Source organism: Magallana gigas, chromosome 3, assembly GCF_963853765.1.
Source record: "Magallana gigas chromosome 3, xbMagGiga1.1, whole genome shotgun sequence".
Lineage (NCBI taxonomy): Eukaryota > Metazoa > Mollusca > Bivalvia > Ostreida > Ostreidae > Magallana > Magallana gigas.
Window position 1 is genome coordinate 7,118,359 of NC_088855.1, and position 27,907 is coordinate 7,146,265.

Sequence of the window (27,907 nt, forward strand, 5' to 3'; positions counted from 1 at the left end):
ATATTACATCATTTGCTGATAAGCTTATAAACAAATGCAGACTAATTGCCAGGACATACGCATGTGAATACTACGGAAGCGAATCAGTTCAATGATTGGGTCAGCGAACAAATGAAAATAAAAAAATCAAACTTATTATCTACTTGGGACATATAAATAACATTGTAATATTTTTACTCGGTTTGTCACGCAGTAATCTTCTTTTCCATAAAAGCAGCGTGTTTTAATTAGAGGAAAGATCAACCACTCTATGACGTAGATTCCTATAAATAAACAGAACACCTGAAATGTCGTCTAACATTATCCCTTGTCTCTATCGTCGTCTGTCTACATGACACATCTGGGGTTGTGAACATTCTAAAAACTCCCCTATATCACAGTTTGTCTTCTTAACTTCCGGACGGGCGAAACATTTACCCACTTAAATTCGCGGCTATCAGCGAGCCAATTAACAGGTATCAACTTATGGGACACCTTCGTTCTGTGACTTCTATCTGTTGAAAATAAACAATGAAATTATAATAATGATTTGGTATTTGTTTTCTCCCACGTTTTGAGTTGCGCAGTCAATTAAACAGGTGTTGATATAAATGGGCTGCTTTTGGTATCAACTCATAGATCCGAAACCAGATGGGGTACTATATAAGAAATTTTAAGATGCATTTCATTTGTCAAAAAGTATACAGCTGGAGTTAAAAAAAACAGATGATTGGTAAAAACTACTCTAATTTACACTGAAATCTCGAAATACCCCCATACCACCTTCAAGCTTATTACACGATACTGAGTAGGTCTTTTTTTACAGCACCATCTATATACATGCTGAGTATCCATACCCCTTTCTACTAATAGAAAAATAAGAAAATAAATATTATCAATTGGTCGTTTTATCAATACATATATCAGAAATAAATATCAAATAATACGAAATCAGCAACCAAGTCCTAACTTTACAGGACACAAATACAAATAGATAACATTCTTTTTAATCATTTTCGAGGGCTGATTATATAATCCTGAAAACTACCCTACGCGGGGAAATTTCCGAGAGCTGTAAACTACATGACATCAAAACAAAACTTCGGCACTTGTGATGAGTATTCGCTTGTAAAAAAGGAATCTACTGTAGTTGGTGCTAACATTATCAGTAAATGTACCAATTTCTCTTCCCATGGACACCGATCTACGTTAGCTAGGTAAAGGAACAGAATTGTCTTTAATCTCTTCTATTTTTGTACATAACGAGAGCTGATTTGTATTGTTTCACAAACCTTCATCATTTGTCCCAATTAAAGTTCACACCTGTACGAAAGGTCGGCGCACCCGAGATATAATTACATGTACAATAAGTTAATAGTGTTTAAAGTAAAAGTTTAGTCATTGAGAGTGTTTGTAACCATTTTTTGAGGATTAGGGTGAGAACCTAGTAAGTTGCAAGAACTTATGTTCGAACCCTTTGTATATTATATATACAGACTGTCCCATAATATCTGATACCATTTACTCCTTGAATAACTTTTGATTAAATTTATCTAAATCAAATGCATTTTTATAAAAGTATATGATGTAAATTTTCACTCTACAAATTTTACAAGCATTCATAAGTTTTTGACAAATTATGCGTTGTTTATATAAACACAAGAGAATACTCCAAATGCCGTCTTTTTTAATCAATGAGGACGTTATGTCGATGAGTAAGATTAATTTATTCTTCACAACAGTTACGGTCCCATTTCTTCAAATCTACTCATAATCTTAAGAATGTATTGCTTGTTGAGTCGCTCTTACCCAGGGTATTCTGTTTTAAAACTTGTACAGTTATATATGGAGTCTCTGTTTTATAACACATTTTTAAAACGAAAGATGCCTGCTCTATTGTCCGATTTATCTTGATTAAAATTCAATTCAACCTCAGAAATATGATGCAACTTTGTGAAATCATAATTCAAATAAAAGCACGTATTTTTTCCAACCTTTTTTGAAGAAAATATTTAAATATTTAACTTTTTATTCAAGTCATAATTTACAAGTGTTGGCCAAATATTATTTTATTTATACGAATTTTATATGGTATCAGATAACCTGGGACATCCTGTACAATAAAATATGTTCAAACCAACCATTTATTTTTGAAAATACAATTAAAATTGACGTTCTGGGTTTCATAATGAATTTCAATTTTTCATTTCAAAATCAAAATATTTAATAACAAAAAATACATGTATAAAATATTCAAGCCCCTTGTGCTAAATCGTGATTTTAAATTTATTTATAACGTATTATTTTCGTTTAAGAATTGCTTTTTAGTTTTCTTATTTTAGCCAAAACTTCCACGTTTTCACTTTTTAAGTAAATGTCTGTTTAAATGCAAAGAAGACGGGCTTATAAAATGGCGAAATTGCCAATCGTTTAATTGTAAAATAAAATTTCAAACTAATATTTTTCTGTTATATCTATTTCTCAATAGATTATTCAATTTTGCATATGCATAGTTTCTGACTTTAGTCAGTATTTACATAGACCAATTCAGCTCATTTTCGTAGCTATTTAAAAACTATAAATTTTTCGCGACTTATTGCGAAACTTTCGCCCAACTTACCCGAATAAATGCAAATATCTCGCGAATAAAAACAAAACGTTTGCGAATAAACGCGCGACTTCAGCGATTTAACGCAAAACATTCGTTTTATTATGCAATACTTTTAATGTGCTCTTTGTGTACAGTACAGGTTACAAATGTGCATTTCCTAAATCTACACGTGCTTCCAAATAAAGAAAAATCTTTCCTTATATAAAATCGTATACGACCTTGACTAATCATTTAACAAATAAGTAAATGTAGTGCATATATGGAAAATGGTTTTTAAAAAATTTATTTAAATAGCCCTAAATCCGCTATATCCGTGTTCGTTATAATCAAATTTTGCTGTAACTGCTGAGTATTACACCCTTTTGTTTTAGATTATTTTTTTTTACTCCACCTGCTTTTTTTTTTGTCTTCTTTCCTTTTTATAACAAATTTACAGTTTCAGTAAAGATTTTTAATTAGTCCCTGAATCATTGCTTTGTTTTTAAGGACGTTGTTTACTCAGGGTTTGAGTTCTCAAATCTGGATGTGAAAAAGTTAAATTTCATGAGTAAAACTTGTTTTAAATACAGAAAGTATTTATGTAATTAATACTTTATTGACATAACAATAGATAGTTTTACTAAATTATGGAATTAGGCTCTGACAAAGTTTGTGCTTTTAGCGAAACAGAGGAAATTCGGACTAAATTTTTCAGATTTTGTTATCCACTGAAATATTTTTGGTAGTACTATAATATTTAAAGTTAAGATTTTATTTGTTAGTCAACATAATTTTGCATATTTTCTGTTGGTTTTACTTTGCTTTTTCGTTTAGATAAGCGCATGGCACACGCTACAAAAATATTGAAAAATGCTTAAAAATGATTAAAGACACCATATCTCAAAATTTTGATCATTGACCTCATATAAATTTCATGCCAGCAGAGAAAGGTCAATATACTTAGTTTAATACTATAAATGTTTTAGCATTATCATCATTCAGTTTTGTGTTATATTGAATCAAAAATGGGTAGTTATTTGAAAACTGATAGAGGAAATTCTATAAAAATTGTGAATGAAAACTTAATGCTTTGTATCTATTTAATGTCACTACCATTCATAAACTGTATTTCATTTGTTAAAGAGTTAAGCAATTTGTATTATTTTCACAATTAAGAAAATCTCAATCATAGTGTAAAATTCTTATTGATTTTTCTTAAATTTTCAAAAAATATTCAATGGCCATTAACTTAAAAAGTAGGTCATTCACATTGACCTACTTTTTGGAAGGTGAAGAATGACATTACCATGTAAGGTCTATAACACACAATAGTTGGTATTTCATTATCATCAGTGGAATTTTTTTTCATTCTGAGTAAACATCATCCTTAAGATTTTGAAAATTTTAGTAATTTCTGAGACAAAGGGGAATTTTATGAATCCAACAATGAATGATTAAAGATATGAAATAAGTCATTGTGAAAGATGTACATTTGAAACCAGGAAATTATCTTTTAAAATCATTTCAATTATTACTTTTTAAATTCTTATAGTCAATACAGGATTTTATATACGAGCAATAGAAATTCTCGATACCAGAATTAATTGAGACATATTAAGAAATCAACTTTTTAATATCCATGAGTGTGTTCATCATATATCTACTGGTATAATATTATTATATAAATAGTGCCTGTTTGGGAGGGTAACAGTTGAAATTAAATTTCAACTGTTATCCTCCCAAACAGGCACTATTTATTTTGTTATACTGAATGTCTTAATTTTTAAGTAAATTACTGCTTTTATATAGGAATAACGTGAATTCTACAGCGAACCGTACGCGCATAATTTTCGCGCATGTAACAATTTTTATTGTTATACTTTCATGTTAAATACTGAAATCTGATTGGTTAAGACGCAGTTAATAATATTTTCTATTACCCTCAGCGGTAGCAACGCACTTAGCAACGGGTAACATTAAAAAATGTTACATGCGCGAAAATTATGCGCGTACGGTTCGCTGTAGAATTCACGTTATTCCTATATAAAAGCAGTAAAATTTCTTAAAAATTAAGACATTCAGTATAACAAAATAAATAGTGCCTGTTTGGAAGGATAACAGTTGAAATTGACACCCCGAGAAAACCATTGTCAACCTCCGCTTCGCGTCGGTTGACAATGGTTTTCTCGGGGTGTCAATTTCAACTGTTACCCTCCCAAACAGGCACTATTTATATAATGTTACCCGTTGCTAAGTGCGTTGCTAACGCTGAGGGTAATAGAAAGGATTATGAACTGCGTCTCAACCAATCAGATTTCAGTATTTAACATGAAAGTATAACAAACTATAATATCAAATATCTAAAGCAAGAATATTAAATCACTGATAAAAAAAATAGGTTAATATAGCAGAACCTTTTTGTTATTGATTTCTTTTATTTCTGAAAAGAATACTTGATATCAAATTTGATATCAAAAAATATCTTTCAGATATAATACATAACTGACATCCCATTGTAATACAGCAGCTATTAACTTATTAAACAATTTGTTCTACAACGCAATATAAACACACTGTCTTAACACATATTGCACTTTTGGTCCCTTTCACAAGGCAGTGGATTTAGAATGGGTTCAAATGAACTGGTGATAGTTTTTCCATCACAGAATCCAGTAAGGTTGAGCCACTGATAATCTTTGTTGTAGCTATCACATAATCTGTTCCCCCTGTAATCAGATTAAGATACTAGAGGTTAATCCTACATATGCCCACCAGCTTCTATCCAATCTAAACACTTGATACCTACTACCTATACCTATATAACTTAATTATTGTAACTTCCCAAAGCATATGATTGGTCAATTGATGTAAAATGATCCTCTTTTAAACTATAATAGTTAAAATAGAAAATTCATAAACTTCCAAACACAAATACTAAAAATAAAGATTTTGGCATGTATGTCTCAACAGCTCCACGCCTATACATCACAAACCAAATATTTGACCATTATTCTCAGATTTATCCTCGGTCGATATACTCTCATTAAGTCTATAAAACATTTCATTGACCTCATCAAAAGGCTATAATTTTATAATGGATACAAATGAGTACACTAGAGTGTTAATGATGTTGCATAGTTTTGTTGGATAATCTCCATTCAAAGACTCATTGAGCTGAACATTACTAGTTACTGATTACTAGTAAAAAAATGCAGACTGAAAATGTAAAGAGTCAAATATTAATAGGTTCGATCCACATTACATTAGGATTTAACTTGAACCTATATCTCTTATAAAAATCAGTTAAAGAAATATAAATGTCTGCTACATGTAGATACTGTCTAATAAATGCGATGAATTAATATCCGCGCAAAATCTTGCTATTATTTTCTAAGAGTTAAAAACTATAAGAAATAAGGATGGAAATTCCGTGATTGCAATTTTATATTCTCGCTATTTGATTCGAAACCGCGGGATCGCGAAATTCAGTACTCGAGTAATATAAGGAATTTACAGTAATACAAATGTTTGTTAGATCGATGTAGATAATAAAAACGAATGTCTGTTGCTTGCAGAAAGTACCGGGTATAGACAAATGTCCGTTATAAAGATAGTACAGACAAATGTCTGTGTTTGTTCCACTCTGTCCAGTAAACCTCTTATTGTTCTAAAACTGGTCCAACAAGTTAAGGTTATGGAGATACATATTATGTAAAAGGATCACACATGTGTTTGATATATAGATAATTATATTAAACAAACATTAATACGATAATTGTTATATAGAAATAGTTAATGAACACTAGGCACTGTTATCTGTATATATTTAAGATAAATATAACCTAGATCATAATGTGACCTACACAAAGTAACATTGAACATAATTTTGATTACAAAATGATTGTCTCTGCTTGTCTCTGACCAAAAAACTTCTCTAGCAGGTGGGAAACAAAGGAAATACACAAAACAGACAGTCAGACAGATGGATGGATGGCTTGGAAGAGAGTTCTAACTCCACGAATCAAGTGAAAAAGTGGAAGGGTGGGTGGATGTGTGTGTTACGTGCATTAGTGCTTGGACCTGCTTCTGTGGACAAGGCGTGCTTAGTGAACTGGACATGCTGCAGTGATATGGAACCCTTTTTTTTTATACAACACTTTAGGTAATAGACATGCATTGCTTTAGTGCACCAGGTAGTCAAACAGGCATGCTTTGCTTTGGTTTACCAAACATGCATTATTTTAGTGCTACATGTATGCTTTGCTTTGTTTTACCAGACATGCAGTTGCTTTAGTGCAGCAGGCATGCTATGCATTAGTTTACCAAACATGCGAAGTGTTAGTAAGACGGACTGCTAAGTATTGACTCCTGTCAAAGAGTTCACTAGTGATTGTCCCGTTATAACTTTTGTAGCAAATACAACATATTCAGCACCAGCTAAAATCAAAGAAATGCAACAAAATGTTTAGGTTCCATTGAAGAAAAGAGATGAAATTATCATGAATATTAATTCACGATAATTTCTTTACAGAATTTGAACCTTTGATGAAGGAAACTGTAATGAGATTAGAAATGAAACGTGAAAACAAGCATGTTTCTTTGTATCTTATGCAATTAACACCTAATTCATGATAGTGCAGTTCCTTGTATTAACAACTCCTTAACTTTAATGGATGTTATTTACAAAGTGTACCATGAACAGATATTGTTAAATATTATTGGTTGAAAGAGGACTCATAATAACCCCCTGAAAGACTAGTGGGCAGGGGAAATTCCTACAGTGGTACAGTTAAAAATGATTAGTAATCCCTATTAAATCTAATGTCATCTAAGCGTACTGATAAAGTGGCTATTTGATCCATCGAGAAAAAGACTATATGTTAAGAGAGCTGGTTGGATGCAGTCATTTTTTTAGACTTTATGTATCTCCTGAAGAAGGAGAGGTCTGAATAAATATATAGGAAAACATTAAATTCTAAAGCTTAAATACATGGAATTTTTCTTTACTAAATAATAGTTATTAGATAAACAAATCATATTGGGCAAAAAATATACATTTTTTTAATGGATGGAACTGTAGCTATAATGGTCATTCAACCATAATTTCTCTTAGAGCTACAGTTCTGCAGCTAATGTCTTTAGTAATAAGAGATGAATTGAAAAGATGAAACTCATTTTATATTTGTGGATTATTTGATCAAGGAAGTTTTAGCTTGTTCCAACTTGGGGGTAATTTGGGGGTAACCACTTGGGGGTAACCACACTAATTAGCACATCGCGAAGGGCTTGGACACTTAATGCAAATGTGAAGTCACTGGTATGTAAGATTAACAAAGATTGAGAAATAGTGTTAAATGCGTTAATTATTTTCAGTATATCATCCAACTGTGTACATGTTCCTCCAGTGTTATTTAACGATCACTAATGCATACATAAATACCAGTGTTATTAATCCAACTGTCCAGTATTGTTTTGATCTCTTTTAGAACACATAGGTCACAAAGTCAGGGTCATAAATATACGGTCATACAATACATTTTAAATATCGTACAGAATAAAGCTGTGTCTAAAATCTGCTTGTTACACAAACAATCCGAGCAATATAAGTTCTAGACGTTTATTACCATCATCCTGCTGAGCTAAAAACCGGAGAGCTGCGATTTCTGCGAAGGTCACCCCACCCAGGAACACGACCAAGGTCACCTTCTGGTCCATGACGCTGGAATGTGAGGAAGTGATGGAGGACCCTGCAAGTATACGTTGGCACACCAATTTACATGACAAGTGTGTGATTTAAATACCTGGTATGTTAACTGGTATATGTCAAGGGTTCAGAACTAAGAAATTCAAGTATGAATTCTTAAAATGGTACATGTAATAAATAACTGTTGTCATTATCAGAGGTGCTGGCTTTACAAAAACGGAGATGATCTATTACTGTGGAATCATTAGTACATGTATTCAAGGTGGCTCAATTTTCATGGTAAGCTTTCTCACTGAAAGTAAAACGGAAGCATCCATAAAAATACATCCCCACAAAAAAACCAGAAAACCCACAATCCATGAAAATTGACCCTCATGAATTAAAATGATTCCACAATATATAATAAATCTGTAGATTTACTAACGTCTTTTTCTGAGAGCAACAGGAATCTGTTGGATTTCTTCGATGGTGGGCCCAGGCAACAGGTTGAGGACCTCTGAGATGCTTCTCCAGCCCGGGCGGGCATGGTACTGGGCCAGCCTTATAGACAGGGGAGCGTAGCCACTGTACACATACGATATGTCATTGGGGTTCTGTAAATGTACAGTAAAACATACAGACATACAATAGAGGAAACTATCGTACACGTATGATATATCATTGGGGTTCAGTAAATATATGGTAAAACATACAGACATACAATAGAGGAAACTATCGTACATGTATGATATATCATTGGGGTTCAGTAAATATATGGTAAAACATACAGACATACAATAGAGGAAACTATTGTACACGTATGATATATTATTGGGGTTCAGTAAATGTACGGTAAAACATACAGACTTAGAATAGAGGAAACCATCATACACACGCGTTCATTACATCAGAACAATAATATATCAAATTATAAGTGTGTTTGCTATAACTGTGTTTAACTGTAGTAAAATACTTGGATGATATTTACTAGGTTTGTTCATTAATGATGCAAAGACAATGCATGGGAATAAACTCTGCTAATGAGACTCATTTTTCCAACAAATATCAGTGCTGTATAAGACAGTCATTATCATTGTCTCTCATATATCTAGTGATGACTTTACTTAACCTTTCTCTCAGTTTTATTTTATATGTCTTTAACTCTTCATGAATTATGTAACATACCTAATTCATATCTTCAAATTAAGCATTGAATGCTTATTTTTGGATGTTGTCGGTCCTATGACACATCAAGCGGTGCAGACAAATTGAATAACACGCATTAGCGCGGTATGATAATTTGTCAGCACTGCTTGGTTTGTCATAGGACCATCGACATCCAAAAATAAGCATTCAATGCTTATAATTATATTTTCATACTGCATGCATGATGTCTATTTGAACGAAATATTTTTTATTGCCGCTATAAAGCCATTTTTACATTCTTAGTCAGGGATATGACACATTCATGGAACAGCCATATTAACATGTTATTCAATTACCGGGTAGCTTCCACGACAAAAAACATAGTGCCAGAAACTTTTTGGAGAAAAATCTTTTTTTATTAAGGAGTATATATAACATAAATGATTGTTTTTAAAAGTACATATGAAGTTGGTTAAGTAAGTTTGAAGATTTTATTTAATCTTCAAAAATTACATACTCAAAGCATGTGCTGACATTTATATTTGTGCTCATGGCCCATAAATTAGCAAAGTGTATTCATAGAAAATTTAACAAATGAAATATCAATACATGCATGTCATTGTATATGGTATTAAAAATGTGTGAAATCTAGAATGGAATTGATCCATCTAGTAAAGGTTCAACCAGTCATACATTATTTCAATCTTATGAGATCACATTAACTATCACTCTTCTCTCCCTCATTAACCTGACATGAAACATACCAAGTAATAAATCAACAGTATATGGCAACTTGAAATTTTGGTGAAGTTTGGGAGTTCTGAAAAAATTACCAGAACCATCTAAGAGTCACATGTGAAATGCCACATTTCTCTGTTGATGACTTACAATCACAGATGGATTCTACCATCTATGGCTTCCTAATGAACATGGAGACTAATGCTTTCAGTTAAAGAAGCTTCCTAGACCAGACTTATGACTGTGACTAATGCCTGACTAACCTGTTCATTGACCTCATCCACGATCAGCTTCAGAGATTTACGGATGGTCGGATAATGTCTTTGTCCGGATTGTCGAAGCAGGCCAGCCTTCTCAAGATTCATCAGAGTGACTAGGTGCTCATATCCATATGTCTACAAATAAAAATAATATAGTCAAGATTCCTCAGAGTGACTAGGTGTTCATATCCATATGTCTACAGACAAATAGAGTATATGTAGTCAAGATTCACCAGAGTGACTAGGTGTTCATATCCATATGTCTACAGACAAATAGAGTATATGTAGTCAAGATTCATCAGAGTGACTAGGTGTTCATATCCATATGTCTACAGACAAATAGAGTATATGTAGTCAAGATTCATCAGAGTGACTAGGTGTTCATATCCATATGTCTACAAATAAAATTTTGTAGTCAAGATTCATCAGAGTGACTAGGTGTTCATATCCATAAGTCTACCAAAAAAAATTATGTAGTCAAGATTCATCAGAGTGACTAGGTGTTCATATCCTTAAGTCTACTAAAAAAATTATGAAGTAAAGATTCAGCAGATTCACTAGGTGTTCATATCCATAAATCTACACACATAAAAAATTGCTAGGATGCTAAATTAGCTATGAAAAAATCAAAATAGTTTATCACCTAGCAAATAAACTCATGTACAAATGTAAATGTTTGTTTAAATACATTAGTATATCTTAATTTTGAATATCCCTTATTTCCATGTTGGTATTCATAGCAAAGTACCTGGCCCCTTGTTAAAAGTGTGAACATTTCCAGTATGTTATTAAAAGTCTGTAGGTTTACTATATTATACATGTTATTACATAGATAGATCATAAATAGATTTGTATCAACTTTTGATGATCAATGCTTTATCAAAGGTATTGATATTAAATCACACACACCTGTATAATTTCTCTTTTATAATAACCCAGAACTTTGGTTTTGAGTCCATTGTTGCAATAAGACTGAATGCATATCAGCCTCAAGACCTACAAAAATATTTCCACACAACATTCACATTCAGCAGGAAAGAGACATCTGAGAGGAATTCTCCATTTCTTGGATAAAAAATCTTTTTTTTTAAATACACAAAGGAGCTCATGAGCATCAATAATCTGTTGTGATATATTTATTTTTATCACACTATTTGGCGAATGAATAGTTTTTATCAGGGGGGGAGAGGAAACAGAAATGGTGTGTACAATTTGGGGATCCCACCTTTTCAAGAGGCTCCATTTTGCCGATACAATCCTCCACATATGTGTTCACTTTGTCTGTGTCTAGTCCATTGATAAACTCTACAAAAAACCCACATAATTAATCTACATAAATGCACGGTTTTAAACACAATTGTCTAAGCCATTGATAAATTCTACATTTAAACACACAGACATTTAAATCCACTTTAATGCACATTACAGTTTAAAAATACAATAAATACAAGCATATTGTATAACCACTCTTGAGAATCTGGTCTACTCCAACTTTGTGTTGTATGCAGTCAATATTTTGTGTTTACTGTAGATTTCTTACTAAATGTGAGGAATTATTTTCTGCATAAAATCACAAGGAGAACCCCTCACAGGTTTTAAAACTGCAAGAAGTACCCACTGTCTGACAATTGTGAACTCTATGAAATTATTACATATGTTTGACTTTCGCAATTTTTATCATTTTGCGATTTGATACAAAACAGTGGAATAGCTGCATTAAAGTACATGTATTTGCATAAAATAGGAATCTACAGTCAGTAAATTTATAATAAAAAATCACTTTTATAGCTTACTTAGACTTACTGGTTCTTGATACTTAGATGAAAATGAAAACAAAATTCACAATATGAAGTTGTACCTTGTTGACAGCGAAGGGAGTCTAAAAACTCCTCAGAATCAGTGTGTTCCTTAATCAACTCAGCAATGGATGTATCTGAAAATAGTCAATCACTTTGGGCATCCTATTGGATAATTCACAAAAAATTAGTTGGTGACAAGCCGACATGTGATTTTGAAATGCCTCACAAGATGTTAATCAGATACTGACTGGGTATGAGGGCAAAATAATTTGTTGAAACCAATGATAAAACTATTGCCCTAGAGGAAAGTTTAGGTAAAGTTAAGCTAATGCTGTGAATTAACTTTTATTCAGGTGCAAGAAATTGTTCACCAGATTCACCAGAGCAGAGAAAGGGGTCACACCATAATTAATACAATGTTTTCTTCAGTGTAATATAAACTCAGAGTGTATTGTAACTCTTATGAGTAGATATTAAATTACCATCTCTATAACTGGTGTTTTCTTGAGAAAAATAAATGCATACCCTTGTATGTCAAGCTTATGAATAAGAAATTATTACATTTTATAATGAACACAGTTACACAATCCCTTTTGTGAGTTATTCAATGTGTACAGTATTTTTCCGACTATTAGTCTGTATTTTTTTTCTCTGAAGCAGAGCACCCGACTTATCGTCTTGTTCAACTTGTCGTAGGCTTGAGGTCAGAAAATTGTTAAAAATAGCATTAAAAATCTTGGTTTTAATGATCTTGAGTTGGCTGTGTGATTGAAAATTACGTTGTTGAATTCACTGTTCATCTTTAATAATTATCATTTTCACTCATCTGTTAACACTAAAATACATAATTATAACAGTTATCAAAAAATGGTACATTGTCTTTAATCAATTAAAAGTTTTACCGTTCCATCTTTATAAACACATCGTCACATGGTTCCGTACATCACTAGTGGGAAGATAACATTGCGCAGTAAAATTGAAACCAAATTTGAATGGAAAATAATATTGCAGTAGGTCCGCGGTTTTTTAAGTTTTATTATTTTATTACTAAAGAGTTGTTAGTGGAAAGTATAAATAAGAAATATTTTATGGTCAAATTCAATCTTAAAATACGTAATCGGCAATTATCAATACTACTGTTTATACAATAGGCTGACACCGGTTGTGTTAATAATCTTGCCCTAAGGTTGAGATCTTTACGGCAATTTCACTCCCTGTGTATATAAAGAGTACAGTTATAAGAGTGATTATAGTTCATTGTTTAATTACTGTCCAATTCTTTGATTATTTTTAAATAAAAATTTTAGGAAACGTATGCATGTTGTATATCGTCATTTTCAAGTCATATAAATGATCGATCTATTTCTAACAGTGTATATGTAAAACAATAGCCTGTAACTGCATTACTGGATACAAAATAAACAAGTTTCATCAAATCATAGTAATTGCTAAGCTTTCTGCACTTGAGTTCCCCCTTTGAAGTCCGACACGAGACAGGTGCATGCCTCTGACACCAGAAATTGTTAAACAAACATTGACCACGTATTGATTTCAATACATGTTCCCTGGGTAACACTTACGAATAGATAAGGACTGTCTCATTTGCTGTAAATGAGGAAGTTTGGACACAAAATGTTTCATCTCACTCACTGTTTTGGCAGCATGTCTTTCCTTAAAAAAAAAAGATTTAGAACTTTACTTTTGTAGTATGAATCTGAATACCGGTACATTTGTTCTCAACACAAATGGAAATTTGAAAATGGCACACTATTTAATAAATCTTAGTTTTTCATTTAAAATCTGAATACATTTTTTCATTGCACAAAAATAAGTTTGACAGCGGCAAAATATGTAATCAATCTTATTTCACAGAATAAAATTTTCAATATTACATCAAACTCTGCGGTAATCGTCTTGGCTTTCTTGCTGACCAGGCTTCCGACAGCATTGAAGTTTTTGTCACGTAGCTCTCCGTACAACTCATCCGAGGAATTGAGGATGATTTTTTTCTTCTCTGTCGGGGCATCCTCTGGAGACTGGCTACTGGAAACAAACTTCTCCGGGGGAAGCTTCACACTGGCTACAAGGCAACATACAGCTACCATTAACCAAATACTATTTCTGGCGACTTTACTGTAAACGTATTGTATTTGGCGTGTGCGATATTTGGCGGAAATTCGTTTTTTAACAAATTGGCGTGAATTTGAATTAGCCTATTTCTAAATGTGACTATTCTTATACATATATGCATAGCAATTAGCAATGTACTTGATTTAGCGGAAGCTGCATTCCGCCAAAAGCTCTAAATAGAATAAACAGCCAAATGTAATATCGGGTATGTTTACAGTATTTCATGATTAACCAATGACAGACAGGTTCACTGTGACCATCAAAAAAAGTGACTTCCCAAATCAATGGTAACGGGTTTATAATATTTCATGTTGTAATCTTTAATGAAAAATTGTCTTATCTTTAGGATATATCAATCTACAGATTTTTCTCTCTTTAAGATATATCTAAATTAGAATAAACAAAATTCTTCTTGAAATCCTTCATACTTAAATCCTTTCTAATTAAATATAGCTATTAATAATTAAGATTCTACATCCCAGGTAGAATCTAAATATATCAATTATTAGAATTAACATATAATTTAATATTAGATACTAAATAAAGTTACAGTAAAACACGGTTATAGCAAACATGCTTATAATAAATTGATGCTTACAACGAAGTGATTTTCATTTTCCCAAGACTTTATCACATGTTTAAACTTGACGGATATAAAGAATTACACTTATTACAAAGCAAATTCGCCTGTCCCTGTCACTTTGTTATAAACATGTTTCACTGTATTGTTAAGATTATGATTTTATACATTTTCTGACTAGATGAACACAAATATTGCTAAGGTTTCCAACAAGGATTGCATGGCAAAAGACCAACACCACTGAATATAAAGACACTGAATATACCGTAATTACAGTATCTTAAATGAAATCATTTTTTTGGGGGGGGGATTAAAATGTGAACTATGTAGATATTTATTATTTTGTCATTTCACTGGGGGTCATGTTGCACATCCTCTTATAATTAAGTCTTAACAGCTGATTGCTAATAATCAAGTTAAAGGAAGCTAATAAGTCATGTAGGCACTAATTGATCAACCAACGTAACTTTTGACTTTAAGTGTTTCAGAGAAGTGTCCTGATAATAGACAGGATGTCCAGCCCCTCTCTTGAGTTGAATTGTCAGACTCCATTCAATTGTTGAATCAGTAATGTCTTTTAACAAACAACAGATCTTTAATTCTGTATACATATACATACGAATATGATTAGTGTACTATTTAACATTTTTTTACAAACCAAAAGCAAAATACTTGTACACGTAAATATCCAGTTTAGTGAGTTTGACTAAAATGTGTTTATATTAGTATTTCTTGAAAATCATCTTAAAGCATTGAGTTTTACTTATTATCAGACAGAAATGTCTTCATAAAAAGGGCATAAATTATAGAGTTACCGAATTGAGGTCACACATCTGGCAACACCATTTCATATATTTAATGAGACACTTTGGCTTATAATTATTGCTTTACTTTACGTAACTGTCTAGACTCAGTATTGCATCCATCAAAATCATGGATTGTAGTCTATATAGTAAAACACCCTAGTGTTTACATGAAGTGCCATGTACATGTAAATTTGGCTTCGTTATAAACATAATTCATTATATCTGTTATCTTACAATATGTTTACAACCCATGAGAAATGAAAATCAATTCACAATTAACATCAATTCATTATAAGCATGTTTGCTATATAAGTGTGTTTTACAGTATTTGCAAATCAGTTGCTTATGCGTATGATGACAATTTGTATATTTTTACAGGGGATGCCAACACATCAGTTTACTGATTGGCTCCGAACTGTAAGCTTACTGTTATTTATTCCAAATATTTCGTCAATCAGCCCATCATAGGTCAGCTGAGAAAGCAGAGGGGTCAAGAGGTCGACATTCCTGTCCAGGATGAGGAGGTTGTCTATCTGGGGGGTAATCTGGGGCTCCCTCCCTCCCAGTTCTCTTCTCATCCGTAACATCATGTCTACCACGTTCTACAACAAATTCATAAACACTGTATTCATCTGAATGCATGCATCCCCTTTCTTACACTAAGAGTTCATAATGTACCATAACGTTTTGAAACATGCCTAAAAATATCAATGCAATCTTATGTTCTCATATATTTCACTCTGAAATGCGAAAAAAAACCCGCATAATTAAACTGGCATATATCCTATTATACAATGTACTAAAGACACACAACAGTTAACGCATTCTCTTCTTAATGAAAGTCAAGGCTTGTGTATAAATACCATATATGGTTATGTTTTGAAGATTGAATGGAGTTCTCTCTACACAATCCTAAAGCATATGTGACCAAATATAGGCTTCTGACTGTTGTATCTATTTTAGGAAATTTATCCATTAATTCTCTAAAAAAAGTGGGGGGCTAATTTCAACTCAATAAATGAGAAAAAAGCTGTTTGCGTAGATATTCACCCCCAAACTAACCTCAAACTAAACTAAAGTCATTTGTAGAGGAAAGTGATGTCAGAGGAATATTCGCTTATTGATTTGATCATGGATTTAATTAACAGTATGTCATGTTTGGTGTATTCTGACTCATGATTCTAGGGCAGTAAGAATGTCATTTGTTGTTGTTTTGGAGAAAGACTGTCATTATAAGTATACAAAACCTTAAATTAAAATCCAATAATAAAACAAACTTCTGTCTCCATAGAAGCTAGATAAAAAAAATTCCTTTTAAAAGTCTTGAAAAATAATCAAGAAGGAGTGATTTTGGTGGGATGTTAAAATTACAATAAACATAATATTCTTGATTGTTAGTTCTGTGCAAAAGGAGACTGAAGCTCAGGTAAATAACATTCACAAATAATAAACATACTAATTAATCTTCCAAGTGCTATTAACAAAATTTCTGGAATTAAATACCAACAAATCACATGGAAATTGAAATAATTAACAAAACATGCCTTTCTTGAAACATTATTCTCCTTAATTAATGACAAAAACACCAGAAATTAAAACTTTATTTTGAAAAATTAACTCCTAGTGTTATCACACAAGAAATATTTCATTTTCAATTGTAGACTTCAACTTTAATATCATAATACTGATAATATGCAGTGATTTATTTAAAAAATGAAATCCATTCTTAAATCTATACTAAGGTCTAAAAACTGATTGTTTTTGTAGCATCCCTTTACTGCTCCTAAAAAAGTTTATTAATTTCAAGTACCCAAAAAAGGTTTCCTTTCAATCTTGCCCAGAATTTTTTGTAAACTAATAAACACACGCACATACATAGTTAATGAAGCCATGTCCCCTCTCCAATAGGTTGTCCAAGGGTATGATAAATTCACTTATTTATAGCAAACATTATGTTGAAATTCTAGTTTACTGCACTCGATCAACTTGTAATCAGTTAAAACAGTAAATTCACAATAATATTTATTTACAATTGAATTACTTTGTAAAATTAAGTAATCAAATGCTGACTCATCATTGAGAAAAACAACATATTTCCTTGGTAGCTGATCTAGGTGTTTGTTATTAGATAGAGGGGAACTCTGGTATTGCTTACTTTAGCACAGTCGCCTTTGCCTTGAATGTTGGGAATGATTCCGTACAAGAACTGTAGCGTCATCAAAGACTGGGCCACATAAAACATGGTGGTGTAGTCATTCTCTAAATAGCACTCCTAAAAAATATATATGTACAAAATTACAAATAAATTATGTATAAACATAAATTTATCTATCTGGCTATTATACATGTATGTTAAGCCCCCCTCCCCCCCCCCCCCCCCAATAGAAAATATAAATGTAAATAAATGTCAGGCACAGCCATATTAGGTCAAATTCTGCAACCTTGTTTAATATTATTGCATACTAAAGAAAAGAGAAAACTCAGATTTCTAAGATACAATATGGAAATTGTGATTCCCCTTTGCAAACGTTGCAATCAAAATAAAATACCTGCCTATTGCTTTATTTTTTAAAAAGTTTTAGCCTGAGATCCAAAACATTAATTTTATGGGTCTAATTTGTGACCTATGGCTTACCTTAAAAGCACCTTCCATTTCCATAGACATGAGGTCCGAATCAAATGGGATCATGGACAAATTGAATTCCTCTATGTAATGTAGGGTTCCATAGACCCCCGATTCCTGAAACACAGTAAGAAAAGTTACTTACAAAATCAGATTAACATCCACTGAGCTATTTCATAAAAAATCTGATTGCGTTCACACAGGTACATGTACTAATTTTCAAACTAAATCATAAAATCTCAATGTACCTTTAGTTTTTTCTCACAAAGTAGGCTCTTCCTTGGAACAAAGATGATGTGGTATTCCTTCCTGAATCCCCCTTTATGTTCTTCTCTGTAAGAAATGAAAAATCACATCATTAAACACAAATTACAATGAAAAATAAAATCAATTAAAGTAAGATATTGAATTAAAATTTTTGTAACATCAGTTTAGATTAAAAGCAAAATATAAAAAGAAAGGATTAAAATGATATTCCATCCACACATTTCTGGTATGTGCTTTGTTTGTTGAGTCTGAGTACTGTAAATTCAAATAATCAAACCTGAGGAAATAATATCCACGTAAAATTGCGAGAAGCACATCTCATGGATTTTAAAATCTTGCTTTTAATTTTTGGACAGGTGTAAACTTAATGAAACTACGATGAAATTTAGGCATTTGTAATTTTATATTGTTGTGATTGATGCAAAATAATCACAGAATTAAGTACTCTCGTAATATTAAGAATCTAGAGTAACAATTAAAATGGCACTATTAATGCAAATATCTTGAAAATAATATAAGTTTGAAAATACAAATATTAATACATAAAGCATATCATACAATTAATGCAACATTGTGTCATCAACTACTGCACATGTATTTGGTCCACTAAACTAACTTTCTTATATTTAACTTTTTTTACAACTTAATAAAGTGTGTGTCAGAGTGGGAAATGGGTGAACTAAATTTCAGATTTATCAAGCGCTTAATCATAAAAGTTTCTATACTTATGTGCAAATTACATATACTTCTCCACATGCAAGAGACATAATTCAATCAAAACGTGATTTTTTTCCCCCAACAGCTACCTTTTGACAGAAAAGGAGAAGTAACTCAGAATGTGTACTGAAGAGCTACAAACTACTAAAATCAACTTCATAAACAATGTTTATTGTCAAAACTGTATACTCATTTTAATGGATCAGAATAAAAAAATAACAACTGACTATACACATTATTATTTTTTGATGCAAGTTTCCTGAATCTATGACAAATCAGTGGTTACAGACACCATTATAAAATCAGTTCCCAGGTTTTGAAAATCATATTGGAACAAGTACCTATATCTATTTTTCATAAGAGGTACTTTCTGTTCAAACAAGGGTGTAGGCAAAATAATGGTAAAAGGTGCTAGCTATACCTGTTTCTCGCTATAACATGATAAAAAATATGTACCGGTAATGGAAAATACAATCAATAATAATCAAAAGATACAAGGAGCATCATAAACTAAATATAAGTATAACAAATACTCTTTACAAATGCATGCCCTCACAAATGCATGCCATCACATATGCTTGCCCCTACGAATGCATGCCTTCACATATGCATGGTCTCAAAAATCCATGTTCCCCAAATGCATGCCCTAATAAATGCAAGTTTGCACAGAAATATTTTCTGATGCTTAAAAGATGGAAAACGTGACATAAAAATCATGGAAACATAAACTTCCATATCAGTGGAGGTTAATACCATCATTTACCACTTTTGCATGCAAAATTAAATTTGCAAGAACCACATTGTAACGAAAAAAAAAAATTTATCCAAAGAAAAATGTTTGAGAACTATATATAACATTGCATGTTATATGCTAAGAACAAAGACTACTTACTGTAACAGATTCTGGGCGATCTGTTCCATCAGGTGTAACTTCGGTCTTGTGACAAAGATAATGTTCTGTACGTTACTGGGTGGGAGTCCTTTGTCGGACAGAGGGAACATTTTCTCAACCTCATGCTCCTGTTGAAAAATAACAAAAGAAAAATTCACATGTGATGGTGGACTTACTGTACCATTTGTCACACAATCCTGGAAAATAATACTTTGACTGTGTATAACAATAATCAACCTGCATTGGGGGGTCTGTGAGCTAATTTGGTCACCGAAGTACATGTAACAGTTCTCAATTTAGTTTAAGTATCACTTTCTAAATTTTCTTAGATAAATTCTGAACTTCCATGGCATTCACACCCTGGCTAAATGATGTTATGGTCCAACAAACTCATCTCTTTCAAATCATTTCTATGTTTAACTTATTATATGATTTAGGCTTATCTATTAAATGTATATCAGGATGCTTGTACTGTGGTCATCACAAAATAACATAGCATTTTTAATATATGAAAATAACTCATTTGAGAGACTTGTTTTAATTTCATCTAGATATATAGATAACTTAACAGATTTGAGCCAAATTTGGTTGGAATGGGCCAAGTGTTTCTAGAGAAGACATACAAAATACATGCATCAAAATTTAACATACATAATATTTAGAGATTAACAGAACTTCATCGACAGGTGATCAGAAAAGCTTACTCAATCTTACAGCTCCTGAGAGCTAAAAAATAGACAAGCCAAAAAAAAAAAAAAATAATATTTACAATAAAATTTTGGATCCCTTTCTTTTTCTTTCTACTCTCAAGGGCCATGGTTAGTATGAACTTGAGAATACTTCACACTATTACTGGCCTCATTTGATGCTGACAACTTACCAGGGGGTGTTATGTTACATTACCTTCAAAAGGGAGTATTCAGCAATTAACCCAAAGGGTCCAGTAAGTGCATCATCCCAAACAAGTGCCTGAAATGACGAGATTACAACAATGGATGATAATGGTGGGGATTTGTCAATAGCAAGACCATTTAGTGTAGAACTATTCATATGGTTTCTGATGTATCTTATCCATACAATATCATTGATTCTTAATTCATTAATTATAAAGACGTTGAATAATTAAGGAAAACATTATTTTAAAAAAAATGCTACTAAGTATTCATATTGACATGCAACTTAGTTATGATGCAAGAGAAATATGTCGACATACAACTTAATTATATCAGCAAGATGCACATGGGCATACTAATCTCACATGTCAATGTTATGGATATATAGCAACATTGTACATTTAAGTTGCATGTCAACATAAACAAGTTGCACGTCAACATACTTATCTTTCATGTCACCATGAATAAGTAGCATCTAAACTGTTGTAAGTCACATATGGGCATTATCCGATAAATGATTTTGATTTGATTGCAAATTTCTTGCTTGCATCATAGATTGCATATTCATTATTGTTGACATAATAATCTTGCATGTCAAAATATTTATCTTGCATGTCGACATATTTGATAGAAACATAACTTGCACTTAAAGGGCAGAAGTATGCCACCAAAAAAGGGAAACTAAGTGATGCGATTTATTGTAAATTATAATAAACGAGAAAATTCGAGCTGAATTAAAACGCCCACCCTGTTCTTAAGATATGCAGTAAAATTACACTGCATGGAATAGATAGTAATACCTTTGATCCTAGACATTTGTCTAGACATTCCAAGAGTTCTCGGCGATAATAATCACGTAGTAAATTGAGATTTAGTTTCCCGTTTGACAAATGTCCCGTGCTCCCCATTGTTTACAAAGTAAGTCAATGTCTGTTAATTCGATATCATCATAAACGTATATATTTCCGCTGTCATATCTTTAAAGAACAGTTTAGTCATGGTAAGAGAATTTGTATCTTGTCTTTTCATATTTTTGCGGGTTGAATTCAAGATTATACTTTTCAAAGAATAACATCCGAAGTAACTAGGATAAAAATACCAAGCACCTGTCACGCCACTAATTTCATTTTGTCAACATGATTATCATATGCGCATGACGCTGAGTCCAGAATCAATCGATTGAGCCTCAGATGAAGAGGAGTATTGGTAAAGATGACGGCACCGGGTAAGCGCTTTTCCTTTATTTTGAAATTTTCCGAAGAATTAAAAAAAATCGACTATAGATACATTAAACGCGCTAAAGTAAAATGTTCATATCCTTATTTTCAGAGGCAGAAAATCGCCAAAAACTGCTTCGGGCAGTGAAAAAAGAGGTAAGAATTTTCTACATAAAATCAATATTATGATGGAAATGGGGATGTTATTTACAAATAAACCATGGATTTTTTTATCGATGGTTAGTTGATTTACTCCCTGTATGAAATTAGAATCTTTTAACAAATTTGATTTGCATGCGGCATATTGATTTAACGGAATTAAGTTTTTGTAAGACATAGAAATGTTAAATCATTGAATAAAAATACTGTACGCCAAACATAAATGGTTCAAACGTGTTTTGGTTTGTTTCTTGAATTATTTTTTTCATTCAACACAGTAGTTTTCGATACCAGAGATAGTACTTAGGGAGGTCACAATTAATTCATTTTACTTTAAAGCTATGGAACAGAGATGCAATTATAAGTCAGTGGTTCGGATCATTGAACATGTATTTGAGATACAATTCAAGAGCAACATACATTTTGAATTAAGGCTGAATACGTTGAAACTTTCAGTGTAAGGGATCCATATGCCTTATCAAATGTCACATTAGACATTTTTATTTGTTAAAAGATAAGGGTTCATTTTCATCAATATTCTATGATAAAGTACATTTCAGAATACACAAATATGAAGACTTGTCTTATTGTCTCAGTATTCTGTAGATGTATATGTACATGTGTTCATTTTTTTTCTATTTGAAAAAAAAATTGAATTCCAAGTAATTTCTTCTCCTTTTTGGCATTTTCTAAGCACCAGTGACACTAAATAGAGTGATTATAGAATGTTTGTTTGACAAAAACAAATGAATTGAAATGATTTGAGCATTAAAAAGAACTAATAATAATTAGTTCCATGTTTTAGGTTAAGTCTGGAAAAGTACTGTAATGGTACCATGTCACATGTTACAAAATGATTTAACTGATAGTCTGATGTCTATCAATTAGATAGTGAAAGCTTTAAAATTTATTAAGATTATAGCTCCCAATAACAATATAAACAGCTTGGAGTTAGTATGGGCATGCTGTATATTCATCTTTCATTTAGTATCATTATGAATATGGATTTTTAAATCTTAATTTTTATTCATATTTAGGTATGTGTATATATATATATATCTAACAAAGATGAACACCTAAATATCGATTTAAAATATTATTCATCGTAAAATCAATACATGTTCACGTACCTTAGTAATAAATGCTGATAGAAGATCTGGAAGAAATAACTCCATGTATATAAATACAGTTCAAATTTTGATTACTCAATTTAACATTATGACTACCTGTAGAATATTTTCAAGGTATTAGATTAGATTTTTCTTTACTTATGGTGTAACAAATCAGGGATTTCAAATTCAAAGAAATATAGATGCCAGTACATGTTTATTGGCATAATGGTATGAATCTATTTTGAGGAACAATGTTTTTTATTTTGGTTGAGAGGACTGTGTTTTGTCTCTAATTTTATTTCAACTTTTAAATCTAACAGACCTCCAATTCTTGATTTTTTGTGTGTAACTTTAAGTGCATAACTGTACCTCTATAAAATGGGACCTTTGATTATAATAACAGGTGCCATATCTTTAAAGTTTTACTTTAATTAATATAAAACTCCATTGTGTTTTAGGATGTTACAGTGAGAGTCAAATAATTTGTTTAGTTTATTGAAATGATGTTGACATACACATTCAGCAGATTTTGCTTCTGTCCTCTGTCTTTGATAAAGCAACCAAATAGATGTACATGTATTATATTTATTTCTGCTAAAATAAAAATAAAACCTCTATATCCACATGAGTGATTATGAGGGTAAAAATAAGGGATCGATACTACTGATAAAAGTGAAAAGTGTCAGGTTTGAGGTGTGTCTGCAATGGCATCGTGGTTTTGTGGCTGCAAGAATTGCTATAATTGGGTGTGTTTTAAGCATGAGATCATGTTAACCTTCTAGTACAGAGGTACTGAAGTGCTCCATTTGTTTTGAAGCTGAGGACATGTTTAAGTTATAATGGCTGCAGTTAAGGAGACAGTAATAATTCTTAAGCAAAAATTCTTTTAATTCATTTTTATGTCTAAGATATGAAATGGCACTTCTTAGGAATAAGAATGTATTTGTACATATCAATAGTGTAAAGTGCTTGTACATATAAATACAACTTTCATTGTGTAAAAAAGTGAATTGCTATATTTTCTAGACATTGTCTAAATTCTTTGGTATTTATTTTTTTATCAATTTTCATTTTGGTAATTAAAATGAATGAAAAATAATTTTATCTCATCCCCTACCCCACCCATATATTTGATCATAAGGTCTCTTTTTGGAATTTTATTTAGTATTTATGCAATTTTACTGTTTTTTACTGCACTTTATTTACTGTAGATTCCTTATTTTACGCGAGTACTTAATTCCGCGATTCAACGCTTTACCATAAAATCGCGAGAACATAAAACCGCGAATGGCGAAATTTCATCATAGTTTCATGTAGTTTACATGTCTCCCAAAATTAAAAGCGAGATTTTAGAATTCGCGAGACGGGCTTCTCGCGATTTTACGCGGATATTAATTCCTCGCGTTTAATTAGGAATTTACAGTAGTTAATTGAGACATGATGGACTTGGGTGCATTTTTTCCTTGATGTTTCACAATTCATTCCTTTATTATGCTAGCTGGCATCTGATTGGAATGACATTTTCCTAATACACAAAATTTTTGTTCTCCAAAAGTTAACCTCTAGTATTGTAGATCTAATGGCCCATTTAAGATATTGAAAAGCCTATCGACTTTCAAATCTAGATACATGAACCTTATAGATACATTTATATAAGCTACCGGATTATCCAGTAACAGCCATGAGAAGTCTAATGTTTCTGAGATGGGAAACATGAGTCACGTAAAGAAAATTTAGGGAATCGTTTTTATGCATTTATAGACAAATTTACCATTTCTTCTACCACTAACACAGTCGGTTCAGTAATCAATCTCGTGTTATGACCTTTGATGTGAAATCTAAGCCGTGTAAACCACTGGACATTATGCCGGAGTGTTGCCTTATGGTGCCTTGTTGTCTTGCTCCATTGAAACACTTTCAAAATGAGTCAGTGACTATTTTTCTTTTTTTTCCCTACTTAAAAGGTGATTGATTTTTTTTAAACATGTGTTAGTTAAGATTACATTTCAGATTATTTTTGATCTGTTGTCTGACTTTAATCCAAAGTAGAGAATCAATGTCGAGGCCTGCAATGAAACAGAGGCTATATATCACCCACGCACATTGATCGCCACAATACTCATAGAGCCCCCCAGAAGCAAACCGCAGAAACATACATAACCATTTCCTTGAGAATTTCTAGTGCTGCTGCTACTAATGTGTATTGATGGAGCAATGTGAGCTATTTGACTGACATCGATTTCTCACTGTATTGCGCTATAAAACATTGATTGTACAAAAAACCCACTAGTTAAATGTCAAGGTAATGATTTGATGTGGATTACTTCGGTCATGTCAAATTATGTGTCTGAAAAACAATAAAAAGAACTGTCACAGTATAGTATTAGGGAAAAGATAAAAACCCGAAGAAAATGGTTTCATAACAAGGTAGACAGCATAATGTTTTCCTCAAGTTAGATTTAGGGTCTCAAGTTAATAGATTCAGAGTCTCAAGTTAGATTTTATTTACTTGTAGAGGAATTTTTTGAATGATTTTTAAATTAAATTCATATGTGTATGTCTTCCTCCATTTTTTTGGGAGTTGATTTTAATCAACTCTCCTATGCAGTTACTCTGGCAAACCGAAAGTGAAACAGTGTTTGGACCTAGGCACAAATCATCACCGCTGACAAGACTTAGTTCTTGAACATAATAGAAAAATTCAAAGTAATGTATGCTGAAGCATTGTTTTTCAAGGAAACTTATCAATAAACACTTTGAAAATAGTCAGATTTTATATAATACGAGCAACTAAGATATTTTTATAGTCTCATGTATTCCTACGCCAGAGTTTAATATAGCCTCGTTCAACTAAACGCTCGGCTGTCTCCGTAAATCTCCGACAAGCAGAAAGGCTCTCTTGTCTCGGAGATTAACTGAGACAGCCGAGCGTCTGGTTGAACAAGACTAGAGTTCGATATCAATAGTGCTTGGATCCATTAAATTTTTTGAATTGCTTCGATTACTTATACATAGTTTGAAATCTATCTTTAAATATTACACAACATGATTCATTTGGGTTTCTCGAAATTCTTGTCGGAAAAGTCTAAGATTCATACAATAAAAAAGTGCGTAATTCAAATACAGACTAGAAACTAATTGCCATGCAAGATAAGTTGATTTTAAAATAAATGATAATCGATAAAATCAACTCCTGTCAGTACTTCAGTACTTTGTTTTTATTTGCAATGATGAACAAATAGCTGTTACAGCAACATTGCACCTGAACATTTATATATCAACAGTAATTATTGTTATCTGATATCAGTGATGCAAGTAAAAAATACACAAAATGAGCACTTTTGTTTATAAATCGTGAAATGTTGTGATAAGAGTATCTTCACAATATGGCAATCCAATATACTGAATCCTGCTGTAGCTCTGAGTTTTGCTGCATGCACCTTAAGATTTTTAAAGTGCAGTCATTGGCTTTAACAATCAGACACAGACAGGTATCATTATTCCATTCTGTCATCCTGATCATTCTTGTCAGTTTAGTATTGCATAAAAAAGGATAAAATAGAAAAAAAATTACAGAGAGTTCCTATTTTGGAATAGCTTATATATTATGTTGTTGAATACTATAAGAAAGCCGCAATAACCCGTTAGAGAGTGGGCATGCAAAATGAGGTGATGTAACATTTTATGGCATATTGAAGTCTATATATGACTTACAAGACACTAACATTTTCATCATTTTGTAAATCAAACAGAAAAATGTCTGTTTGTTCACAAAACATTAGTGAATGTTTGTAAAATGAAATAGTGATGTTGACTGATAGGGAAAGGAAATGGCTGCCGCCATTAGCATGATTAGTACGGGGCCAAGGTCCTCACTGACATCAGCAGGCCGTCTCTCTCGCTCCAACAAAACATATATTGCATGTGCCATCTGATATAAAAATTAGCTCAATAGCTTGATATGTTGTATTGCCATTGTCAAATATGGCTAATCAGCAACAGGTCATTGACAATGTTCTATAATCAGGATAGAACATTCACACCTGGATGTTTTTTTATCACTTTTTGTCGTGATGGTTTAAATTCTGACAATTACTGTATGACAGAACCCGACTGGACATTTGTCCCTGTGCAGTGACATCTCAAGCACTGACCCAATGTTTGATTGTTCATATCTTATCGAAGGAACCAACACAGGGCATCAAGTGTCCACAGAGGCGTTTGAACCAGCAACCTTTGGGGTAATGGTGTAACACCTATTACCACTGAGCCGTGTGTTCCACACGGTAAAAGTTGCTGGATTATTTTTCAATTAA

The 27,907-nt window shown here is 32.2% G+C and overlaps 2 protein-coding genes across 6 annotated transcripts in view; one reads left to right on the top strand and one right to left on the bottom strand.

Moving 5' to 3' along the window:
* Positions 1–4,983: 4,983 nt before the first annotated feature.
* On the bottom strand, positions 4,984–22,062 carry LOC105319309 (vacuolar protein sorting-associated protein 33A). 2 transcript variants are annotated; one of them, XM_034483391.2, is made up of 17 exons: positions 21,904–22,062; positions 21,114–21,179; positions 20,211–20,338; positions 18,583–18,667; positions 18,347–18,451; positions 17,867–17,983; positions 16,139–16,313; positions 14,088–14,275; positions 13,776–13,866; positions 12,255–12,329; positions 11,622–11,701; positions 11,306–11,392; positions 10,400–10,531; positions 8,698–8,866; positions 8,194–8,316; positions 6,893–7,006; positions 4,984–5,295 (listed from the first exon to the last, which is right to left on the bottom strand). In XM_034483391.2, the coding sequence occupies exons 1-16, from the start codon at positions 22,009–22,011 to the stop codon at positions 6,924–6,926; spliced, it is 1,812 nt and encodes a 603-aa protein (XP_034339282.2). In that variant the 5' UTR covers positions 22,012–22,062; the 3' UTR covers positions 4,984–5,295; positions 6,893–6,923. The 2 variants fall into 2 exon arrangements, with proteins under 2 accessions (XP_034339282.2, XP_034339281.2); XM_034483390.2 differs by lacking the exon at positions 6,893–7,006 and having other exon boundaries at positions 21,904–22,061.
* Positions 22,063–22,189: 127 nt separating this feature from the next.
* The window catches only part of LOC105319307 (small G protein signaling modulator 1), a 53,454-nt gene continuing 47,736 nt past the window's right edge, over positions 22,190–27,907 (top strand). For 2 of the 4 annotated variants that reach the window (XM_066078287.1, XM_066078289.1), the window contains exons 1-2: positions 22,190–22,328; positions 22,433–22,476. In XM_066078287.1, coding sequence (XP_065934359.1) covers positions 22,316–22,328; positions 22,433–22,476 — 57 coding nt within the window. In that variant the 5' untranslated portion in view covers positions 22,190–22,315. The remainder of the gene's footprint in view (positions 22,329–22,432; positions 22,477–27,907) is intronic. The other 2 variants (XM_066078286.1, XM_066078288.1) reach the window with 1 other exon arrangement.